The 12500-nt window shown below is 19.6% G+C and overlaps 4 protein-coding genes across 4 annotated transcripts in view; 2 read left to right on the forward strand and 2 right to left on the reverse strand.

The window, feature by feature from the left end:
- PF3D7_0613400 (50S ribosomal protein L18, apicoplast, putative) overlaps positions 1-241 on the forward strand; it is a gene marked incomplete at both ends in the record, with an annotated part of 778 nt that extends 537 nt beyond the window's left edge. The window contains one exon of the mRNA XM_961028.1: positions 1-241. This exon is cut by the window's left edge and continues 197 nt beyond it. Within this exon, the coding sequence (XP_966121.1) occupies positions 1-241 (241 nt within the window).
- Positions 242-779: 538 nt separating this feature from the next.
- Positions 780-4871, reverse strand: PF3D7_0613500 (AP-3 complex subunit beta, putative; the record flags this gene model as incomplete). The annotated part of the gene is made up of 1 exon (XM_961029.1): positions 780-4871. The coding sequence occupies one exon, from the start codon at positions 4869-4871 to the stop codon at positions 780-782; it is 4092 nt and encodes a 1363-aa protein (XP_966122.1).
- Positions 4872-6956: 2085 nt separating this feature from the next.
- PF3D7_0613600 (conserved Plasmodium protein, unknown function) lies at positions 6957-10728 on the forward strand (the record flags this gene model as incomplete). The annotated part of the gene is made up of 2 exons (XM_961030.1): positions 6957-7146; positions 7814-10728. 2 exons carry the CDS (start codon positions 6957-6959, stop codon positions 10726-10728), a joined length of 3105 nt encoding a protein of 1034 aa, XP_966123.1.
- A 1120-nt stretch (positions 10729-11848) lies between these two features.
- The window catches only part of PF3D7_0613700 (syntaxin-binding protein, putative), a gene marked incomplete at both ends in the record, with an annotated part of 2112 nt that continues 1460 nt past the window's right edge, over positions 11849-12500 (reverse strand). Inside the window, one exon of the mRNA XM_961031.1 lies at positions 11849-12500. This exon is cut by the window's right edge and continues 1460 nt beyond it. Coding sequence (XP_966124.1) covers positions 11849-12500 — 652 coding nt within the window.

Genomic DNA, 12500 nt, shown 5'->3' on the forward strand with positions numbered 1-12500 from the left:
AACATGCTCGAGAGATGCTACACTTTCTAAAATATTAGGAACATACAGAAGAAAAGCAACAAACCGTGTTATAAACAATGGGCGAACTATTAAATCGGCATGGGAAATCGGTAAAATCATAGGGAAAAAGGCTTTAAGTAAAGGAATATTTAAAGTACGCTTCGATCGAGCTAGACATCCATATGCTGGAAAAGTGGAGGCTCTAGCTGAAGGAGCAAGAGCAGTAGGTTTATTATTATAAAAGTGTATAGAAAAAAAATATATACAATATTTGATCGAATAATAGTATTTAAACATACAAATGTATATATATATATATATATATTATTTATGTATTTATTTATTATTATTTTTTTTAACCAAATGGGTATAACATAACATTTACAGCTTGTTTTTTTTTTTTTTTTTTTTTAGTAATTAAATAATCTATCTTTAAAAATAAAAGCTCATAAAAACATATACATATATTTAATAATACGAAAAAATATATATATATATATATATATATATATATAATATCTAGGAATAACATAAATATTATAAGCACAATATAATTACTTTTGTCTTTTCTTCATTTCTTTCTTTATATTTATTTACCTTAATTGTTCATATATTTTTTTAATTTTTTTACATAAAAAATTATGAACTGTTCAGGAAAAAAAAAAAAAAAAAAAAAATAAAAAAGAAAATTTTCATCAATCAAAAGATAAAATATATGTATATATTTATTTATTCATTATAGTATAATAGCTTAGGACTTTTTTAATTTTGATTGTTTCTTAATCTGTGTCACTAAAAAAGAATTTTTCTATATCATCCATTTGTTCATCGATTATTTGTTCATCAATTATTTGTTCATGTTTGAAATGAGAAGTATTATTAATGGTTGTGGATTGATTGTTTGAATTGTTACAAAATGTTTGATGTTTATTTTGATGTTTATTTTGATGTTTATTTTGATGTTTATTTTGATGTCCATTTGTATGTTCATTTTCATCCTCAGATTCTTCGTCTTCACCTTGAATTTTTGTGCCTTTATTAAAGAGGATAGATTTTCCTGAAGAGTTTTTATTTGTTTGATGAGATGTATGAAAATTTTGTTCTTTATAGAAATCATCTATATTAGTAAAAACACGTTCATTGATCAATTTATTATATGGATTATTTCTTGGTATATCTTTTGAAGAAATGCTAGTAATATTTTCTTTTTTTTCATTTTTATTAATATGTTCAATTTTTGGTAGGTCATCGTGTGCAAAATCAGGTAATTCCACATATGATGAAATTTTTTTATTTAATATATTAGATACAGTGTTTAGTTGAAATAAAAATGGATTTTGGGTATAGTTAAAATCATTTGAAGTATTTTCTTCACATGGTGAAGTGTTTGAATTATATTTTTCATTTATTTTATCATTACATGTATTTGTTTTATCATAACTTGTTTTTATGGTATTATCCTCAACTTTTATCCTATCATCACTTGTTTTTTTTTCATGAGCATCCACCTTCATGCTGCAATTATTTTCATTTTCTGGAAAGGCTTTTGAAGAAACGATATTGTCATCATTTCTAAAAAAATCTTTTAAAAAATACAAAGGAATGGAATAAATATCTACATGTTCATTAAAAAAATTTCGTTGTAATATATTTAAAGAAATATTTTTTTGTGCACTTAATTCTTTTAATCTTAAGAAGATATTCATATACGTTTTACTGGTATCTTGAACATTAAAATTATGATCTTTCAATGCTATCATAAAAGTTTGTTTACATAATTTTTCGTAATTTTCAAAATGCTTTTTTAATATAGAAATATTGTTTTTATGAAATTCGTCGTTTGTATAAAATGAGTTGGTTAATGTATGTTCATTAATATAATCATAATTATTATTACTATCATTATTATCATTATTATTGTTGTTCTTTTTATTGTTAGGATTCATTTTATTATTTTCGTGCTCATTATCTATTTGATCTATTATATGTTCATCTTTTATGATATTATCATCTTGTAATGGATATTTTTTCACTTGATAAATTTTATTTCCTTCGCAATATGTATCTTGTGAAGTTTCTGTGTAGATTTTAATTTGATCTTTACCTTGGTTGAAGTCTGTTTTTTTATTTAAACTAATATTAACATTATTATTATTATTATTGTTAATATTATTATTATTATTGTTAATATTATTATTATTATTGTTAATATTATTATTATTATTGTTAATATTATTATTATTATTGTTAATATTATTATTATTATTGTTAATATTATTATTATTATTGTTAATATTATTATTATTATTGTTAATATTATTATTATTATTGTTATTATTATTATTATTATTGTTATTATTATTATTACTATGAATAGCATCGTTCGTTTGGTTGTTGATATTTTCATTTGATAGTAGCATTATAGAAGCATATTGATATATCCATATTTTGAAAACAAAATGAATTATATGTATTTTTATAACTTTGGTAGATGTATGAAAAGATTTTAATAAAATGCGCGAGATATCATATAATAATAAAGGATCAATATATTTTTGATATTTCGTTAAGGTCCAAAGGATTGATATTTTCACTTCTTCTAGGTGAATAGATAATAATATTTTACATAAAAAAAAAAGGATTTTGACAATTTGATTTTTATGACTTTGCTTTAATAATTTTCTTAAAGATAATATGGATTGATATGAATATAATTTGATATTTGAATTTAACATAATAATAATATGTTGCATAGCCTTTGATAAACATAAAGAATTTGTTAAAGCTATAGATGTTATATATGAGAACAATTTTTTAATAATATCTTCAGTATTACCAGGAATATATAAAATATATAAAAATTCATCTAATATAATAATTTTATTATAATCATTTTTTAATATATATAATAGATCTATTTTTATAGATTTTATAATATTAGTATCTTGAGGTTTGATATAAAAAAAAGATATGTATTTTACAAAATCATCTTTTAAATATATGATAATATGTTTTACACTTTTTAAAAATATTTCATACATATCTTCATTCTTTTCCATAGTACATCTAAATAACGTATTTATTATAGAATCTATTATATATTCTTTATAAAAAAATTTTGTTAAATGGTATAAAGAAGAAATACACATCAAAACAACACTACAACTATTGGATGATAATAATAGTAATAATTTATCTATAAATATTTCTATGTCTACTTCATATGAAGAAAAATCATCTTCATCAATATTGTAAAGATAACAACTTTCATTATTTATAAAACTACGATTAAAACATATCAACTTATTTTCCTTTTTCGTTTTCTTTTTTAAATTAATTTTTTTATTACTAAGAGGATCTTTGTAAAACATTTTACAATATCGTAATAAAAGATCGATAAGATATGTTTGATGATAAGGATGAATAATTAATAAATAAGAACATAACTTGTAATAATATGGATGTAAGCATAATAATGAATTGTACATTTCATTATTTTCTTTATAATTTGAACACTCTTTTGGATGTTCTAAAAAATTGTGCTTCATAAATATATTAGGCGCATCCTCATTTTTTTTTTTGTCAATATTGTTCTCATTAATATGGATATCGCTAACTCTAACATTATTATTATTATTATTTCCAAGATTATTATTATTAACATCACATTCGATATTATTATAGCCACGACCAATATTATTATCATCACATCCATTATTATTATCGCCACGACCAATATTATTATCATCACATCCATTATTATTATCGCCACGACCAATATTATTATCATCACATCCATTATTATTATCGCCACGACCAATATTATTATCGCCACGACCAATATTATTATCGCCACGACCAATATTATTATCATCACATCCAATATTATTATCATCACATCCATTATTATTATCGCCACGACCAATATTATTATCATCCGTTTCTTCCTTTTGTCGTTCGGGTTCCTTTACTTCTAACATGCCATCTTTTTGTTCAATCATCTTACACCTTTCATTTTCTATACAGTTAATTTTACAAAAATGTTCATATGATGAGAAATAAAGAAAATCATAAGAGTCCGAATTATTTTTATCTAGATAATTGAAGTCATTCGAATTTACATATTTGTAAATATTTGGTTTAAAATTATTAAAGTCTTGTAAAGTGAAATCACAATTATTTATATTATTATTATTATCATAATTATTGTTACGATGTGTATTATTATATATACATAACGAATTAAATGACATGATTGCTGAGGAGAGTACTACAACATCTTGATCATTTATTAAATCTAAAAGTATTTTTCTTAAAAACATAAATTGATCTTTATCTATATTATATATAGATGGTATAACATCTGCACATGATTTTCTAACATATGGTGATTTATCTTTCGATAATTTTTTTAAAGAATTCATTAATATATTTATCATATCTATAGATTTTATAGATGCCATAGCTTTTAATGCTGAAGCTCTTATTTGGTAATTATTATTATTTAAATCGTTTTTAAAAGAATTTATTGTTAATATTGTTAACTCTTCATTTCCTTCTGCATATAGTATTAAATAATTATATATTAATTTTTTAAGCGTTAAATTATTTATTGATATATTTTTTAATACATCAAAAAATAAATTGGATACATCTATTTTTAATATATGAGCTATAAGAATATGTTTCATCGTTTCAATCTTTTTATAGATATTCGTACATTCTAAATTCATAATTATATCGTTCTCATCATATTTATTTTTATCGAAATAAATACCATCGTTCAATTTTATGTGAGATATTATGTCTTTCATATTTGAGGCTGCTTTCTCAAGCAAGGGAACTTTAATATTAAACTTTAAGGAGTCCATCTTTGTTTTTTTTTTTTAAACAAAATCATCAAAGGTGTTATATAAATAATATATATATTGTTATATATGACAAATTATTTCATGTTACAAAAAAAAAATAAAAATAAATAAATGACATAAACATTATATATATATATATATATATATATTATATAAAGATTTCTTTTTTTTTTTTTTTTTTTTTTTTTTGTATATATTATTATTTCTTTTATCTAGAGAACGAGCTGGATTAAGAAAATATTCCTATATATATAATATATATTAATATATATAATTATATAATATATATAATTATATAATTATATATAATTCGATGAAAAATTAAAAAAAAAAAAAAAAAAGGAAAAGGGAAATTTTTGTAAAAATATAAATAATGTAATATATATATATATATATATATATATATATATATTATACATATTAATTTTTCATTTTGTTCATGTTTAATAAATTAGTTTAATGATTAATTAAGCCTTTAATAAAATATTTACAAATATAAACATTGATGTATGTACAAACATATATATATGTAATATATTTATATTAATATTTATTTATTTTTTAATTCTCCAATTTTTTGATCATATTACAAAAGGGAATGTCATAAAATAATATGTTACATTATAAGAAGATTTTTAATATGTATAATTTTTTTTTCTTTATAATAAAATAAGAAGCATATTGAAAAAAATATATTTCTTTGTTATTCTCAAGAGAGCAGTACCATTTTTGGGAAATTATAAAAAGGGTAATGGTACATTATATATATATATATATATATATATATATATATATAAATACGCTTATACAATGAATGTTTTGTTTTTTTTTTTTTTTTGTTATGTAAAATTTATTTTCTTTTTTTGTAATTTAAAAGATTAAACTAATGAAAAATTAAAATAATTCGTGAGTTATTTTAAAGAATAAATAAGATTACAACATAATCACATATGTATATGACTACACACAAGGGTGTACATATATATTATATATATATATATATTTATATTTATATTTATATTTATATGTATTATTTTTTTTCTATATGTTTTGATATATTCTTATATATTCCGAATAGGTATATAATATAATGAACTGTATATTAAATGATGCTGGTATAAAAGAACATGATAAAAAAAATATTCTTTCTTTTTCTTAATTTGTATAAAACAAAAGAATTCACACATATATATATATATATATATATATATATAATATATATATATAAGTTTTCTTTTTCTTTTTCTTTTTAAAATTTATCCTTTTTCCTTTTGTGCCTTTTTATGAACATATATATAGAAAAATGAATATGTTTTAAGAAAATGAACATATTTATAAAATTAACATTGATGATCTAACTTTTTTTTTTTTTTTTTTTTTTTTTACTTTTACTTTTATATTTATATCTTATTTTTTTTTTCATTCATCATATAGTAAATTTTTAAATATATTTTTTATAATTTTTTCAACCCTTACATATTTTACCACATGACCATATTTTTTTCTTTTTTTTTCTTTTTTGTCCGTTTAAAATAATATCGAGAATTCAAAATATGTAGAAAAAAAAGATAAAAATGTAAGTAAATAAATTAAATAAAATATATACATATATATAAATATATATATATATATATATATATATATATTATTTTTTCTTTGTTAAACATTATACGTGCGTGTTTCTTTATATTTGTTCTTTAAAATTTATATTATACATATGTTCCCTTTTTTTTTTTTTTTTTTTTTTGTGTGTAATTAATATATATATATATTATTATTATTATTATAAGAGTACCTATATTAAAAACAAAACAAAATAAAACCTATAACAACCATAAATATATATAATATATATAATATATATAATATATAATATATATAATATATATATGTTTATATTTTATATAATATCTTTTTATTTATTTATATATTTGTAAATGCGGAAAAAACCATTTGAAAATTCTTGTTCTTTTGTACATTAAATAAATAAATATATGTATGTATATATATATATATATATATATATATATATATTTATAATATATTCATTTTTTATTTGTTTAACTCTTATTTTTATAAGTATAAATGATTACCTCAAGTATTATTGAATCATTTACTATTCATTTCTTCTTACCATTTTTAAATTTTGTTACTTTTTTTCTGTTCTTTTTGTTTTTTAAAATGGAAGACTTGTTTTTTATTACTTCCAAAAAAAAAAAACTTGTGTCAGAAAAACTTTTAGAAACAACAGAAAATGAAAAGGACAACCAAAAAGGTAAAACTCAAAAAAAAAAAAAAAAAAAAAAAAAAAAAAAAAAAGAAATTAAATATATAAATATATACACATTTACATATATATATTATATATATATATTACTTCCCAATGTAAAGGATATATATTATCATTGAAAAAATAAAATAAAATAATATTACATCTACATATATATATAATATATATATAATATATATATTATATATGTTATTTTTTATGAATGCACATTCCGCATATATTAAATGAAGATGAATAATTATTTGTAATATGTATAACTTGAAATATATTAACATGTATATTACATATATATATATATTCATTATATATATATATATATATATTTATATTTATGTTTTATTAATAATTTATATAATTAAGAAATAATCTTTATATATATTTTTATTTTAATAATTAATATATGTCTTTATTATTTTAAATTAGTATATAATATTATTTATTTATTTATTATTATTATTATTCTTGCACATAATTAATTATAATTATATATATATATATATATATATTTTATTTGTTTATTTATTTTTTATTTGTTTATATTTTATATTTTACATTTTTTTTTTTTTTTATTATTGTCCATCCACCTTTACTTTCACATCCCCCTTTCCTTTTACATCTTCCTTTACTTTTACATCTTCCTTTACTTTTACAGAGGAATATTTTTGTACACGTTCAAAAAACAAATTAATAAAAAATAAAAATAATTTATCAAGTATCGAAACCTTTACTTCCTATATGTCACATCCAAAACGTTGCGCTTTAAATTCTATAGAAAGTGATGAGAAGGAAAATATTTTATCCATCGATCTGAACAATGTTCTTGATACATATAAAAAAACAAATACCGATACGACAGGTTCTGATAAGATTACCGTTTTAATAAATAAAGAGAAAAGTAATAATAAGAATGGCCATAGTAATAATAAGGATGGTCATAGTAATAATATATATAATGATAATATTCATTATAATAATGAACCCCTTTTAAAAAATAATGAATTAAAGGGAGCCCTTAAAATTGAGTTTCCTTTCTCTACACCTATAAATAATGAAAAGAAAAATTTCATCTACTCAAATAATATTTTTTACAAATATTATATAAATAATTATGAAGAAGAACAAAATGGAGTTCATACAAATAATAATTATAATCTTCATAGTAATAATACTACTAATTATGCTCATGAAATTAATCCAACTATTCATCATACTCATATGAATAATATAAATAATAATAGTAATAATATAAGCGCAAATATAGCTAAGGATGTATTACGCGCATGGTATAATGAACAGGAGAACCAAAACGATTCAGCAGATTCAAAGAATTCTAATACAGAATATATAAGAATACAAAAGGTTTATGAAACGAATGATAATGACATGAATCCATTTTTTTATGCAAACAAAGATTTTAAAAACAATAAATATAATCATAATAAAATTGATGATCAATGTGTAGAGAAATATAATGATAACAAAATAAATGACCAATGTGTAGAGAAATATAATGATAACAAAATAGATGATCAATGTGTCGATAAATATAATGATAACAAAATAAATGACCAATGTGTCGATAAATATAATGATAACAAAATAGATGACCAATGTGTAGAGAAATATAATGATAACAAAATAAATGACCAATGTGTAGAGAAATGTCTTGATAATAAAAGTAATATTAATAATGAGGATTATTTTGAAAATTTTATAGTAAACGAAAATAATAATTTCAGAGATACAATAATTTGTGATGAAAATAATAAAATGATTATAATTAAAAAAGTAGAAGATGAACGAAATAGGCAAGGTGACGATTTTAATTATTTACATGATATATTAGAAAAAACGTATAAGGAATATATAAATTTTGACGGTTCGGAATATATATATATATATGATATATGTGTGAAGAAGGATAACCCGAACGATAATAATAAAACATTGGAAAATAACAAAACGTTGGAAAATAACAAAACGTTGGAAAATAACAAAACGTTGGAAAATAACAAAACGTTGGAAAATAACAAAACGTTGGAAAATAACAAAACGTTGGAAAATAACAAAACGTTGGAAAATAACAAAACATTGGAGAATGACAAAACATTTGAGAATAACAAGACATTTGAGAATAACAAAACATTTGAGAATGACAAAACATTTGAGAATAATATTACAAACGATGTCAATATTAATCATAACATTCTTAATAAAAAAATCAATCATATTGAAAATGAAATCATTATTAACAATCCTCATAAAAATGAATATAACATTTTTAATAATATATCTTTGCATATTAACAAACTAAAAGGATTGTTCATTTCTCCAAGCAAATTGGATGAAGACCAAAGTAATATTTCAACAGATATTATACACCTATCTGAACAAGTAAGAAATAATATGACTAGTAAGAAGATGGTATTATGTAATGATAATTATACACAACAAAATATACAAGAAATAGATAAAACAAATGTTCAAGACAATAATGAAAACAAAATGGTAACACATTATGATATTCAAACTAGGGATAAAAAAGTAATGATGAAAGACATGGAGAAAAGTAATTTTATGGATAAATTGAACTATATATTTTTTACAGCTATAAATAATACTAGCTCAACTATGAAGAATAATACACATGATAATATCACAAGTAATAATACTACACATGAAAATAATAATAGTAATAATAATAATTGTAGTAATAATTACAACTCGTATAATTTTCAGATCAAAGAAGTGTCACAGGAATATCTTTTTGAAAATATGAACATGGATCATATACAAACTAATATGAATTATAATATTAAAAGAAGAATATATGAAACAGATATTTATGATATACAAATTATTAAAAAAGGATATAATTACATTTATATAAAAGATGGAGAATGGAAATATTTTTTCTGTGTTTTATTTTATTTACAAAATAATATAGGACTTAAAAATGATATAATCTGTAAACATTATTGTAAAATTTATCATAGAGGAGATTATATATTAAAACAAATAAATGATAATAATTCTTCAGATATATGTACTAATTATTTTCTCGCCTTTTTTGAAGATATATATTTTAATAAACATCAGCTTAATAATTTAGAGCTAGCTATACTTATTAAAAAAAAATCATATGAATTTATATTTGAAATAACAAAATATAAAACACCAGATATTATACACAATTTTCATTATATATATATTGATGAATACAAAAAAACAAATAATTGTCTTAATATATTTGACGTAAATCATAATTCATATTATATCATACCATTCATTTTTAAAACAACCCAAACATATCATCATCACAAACATAACATACATGATGATGAAAAACAAAACAATGAACATCTTAGTAATCAAATCAATTTTTGTTGTGATACATTAAAAGATTGGAATGAATCTATATATTTTATAACCAAAAAAATGGAAGAAAACAACAATGAAAACGTTACGAATCGAAAACAAAATGAACAGAAGATACATTATGTTAATAAAAAATTAAATCAATGGATACACGTATTCAAGCAGGAAAGAAATATAAAACACCTCTGAAAGGGCACAAAATAAAATCAAGCATATATGGATATATATGTAAATATATAAACATATAGAAGTATCTATAAACAGTGATAGCATTTTGTTTATCTATTTGTTTGCTTATTTGTTTGTATATATGTTTGTATATTTGTTTATATGTTTGTTTGTTTATTTGTTTATATGTTTGTTTGTTTATTCATTTATTTATTCATTTATTTATTTTATTTTTCATTTCTGTTCCCCCCAAAGAGCACTCGTCTTAATATGACAGCTTTTTATATACATATAAATTTATTTTTAATCTTTTGTATGATTTAATAGTATTATGTATTACATATAAATATATCCTTGACCCCATAAATGTAGTTACAAAAAATTAAATGAATAAATAAATAAATATATATATGTAATATATATATATATATATATATATATATATATATTTATGTGGCCCTTATAATTTATCTTTTATTTTGCCTAATATACTCATTATTTTGAAATTTATAATTTTATATATTTTAATTCTTTATTTATTCAGTTTATTATTTATTAGACTATACTATAAAGTTTTATACTCTTTTATATTGTTTTATTTTATTTTATTATTATTTTATTTTTTTTTTTTTTTGTCACACACCTTCATAAGAAAAAAAAAAAAAAAATACAATCATCATTAATACATCCCCTATATTTCTTATTTTAAATATAAAACATATCTTTACATTGATAATAAATTTTTAATTAAAACAAAATAATATATATTCTTATATAAATATAAAAATACCATTTCACAAGTTTTATAATTAAATGATTCATATGTACATAAATAAATAAATATATTTCTATATATATATATATATATATATATATATATATATATATGAAACAACAAAATAGCTAGCTACAAAAATATTATGAACAGCCAAAAAACAAAAAAAAAAAAAAAAAATATTAAAAAAAAAAATAAATAGATAAGAAAAAAATACATTGAAATAAAACAAAATATACATGGATATATAACAAAATATACATAGATATATAAATATAAATATAATATGTATATATTTTCATATTTTATTTTATTTTATTTTATTTTATTTATTTATTTTTTTTTTTTTATTATGACCTACGCAAGTTAAGAAATGGGAAGTTGCTTAAATTGGTCAAATATCACCTTACTTGTTAATAAATTTGTTCCACCCAAATATATATCCACGTCCAATTCGTTTGACATTTCGTATATTTGTTTTATTTCCGGATAAGTAATACCTCCTATAATGAAAATAAGTATTTTTCTTTTTTTCTCTTTCTTTGTTTGATTTTTGTTCTCTGTTTTAAAATCCCATATGGTACCTCGTGAAACATTTTGTTTATTTTCATGAGAAGCATGTCCCGCCTTTATTTCCTGTTGATGCGTAGGGTCAACATGAGGGAAATAATTTTCATCTAGGGTGTCGTTATATATATCTAGTATGATATCTTTAATGATTGGTTCATGTCTACTTAATTCATATTTCGAATTTTTAGCCACATTTTTGTAATGTTTAATTTTTTTTTTGTTACTGTTTTCTAATACATGATGTATTTTATTTGATGATAATTGTATTGGTTCGTCTGAAGCAGAATAATATCCCGAATTATGTAAATTCAATTTTAAGAATTCATTAATAATATTTTTCATAAACAAATTCAGTTGAGCAGATTCGATGATTTTCATTTTATCATTATCATTAATATTAATATAATTCATAAAATATAATAAAAGAAGACGAGTTTTTTCCTCTTGA

The sequence above is a fragment of the Plasmodium falciparum genome (genome assembly GCF_000002765.6).
Source record: "Plasmodium falciparum 3D7 genome assembly, chromosome: 6".
NCBI lineage: Eukaryota > Apicomplexa > Aconoidasida > Haemosporida > Plasmodiidae > Plasmodium > Plasmodium falciparum.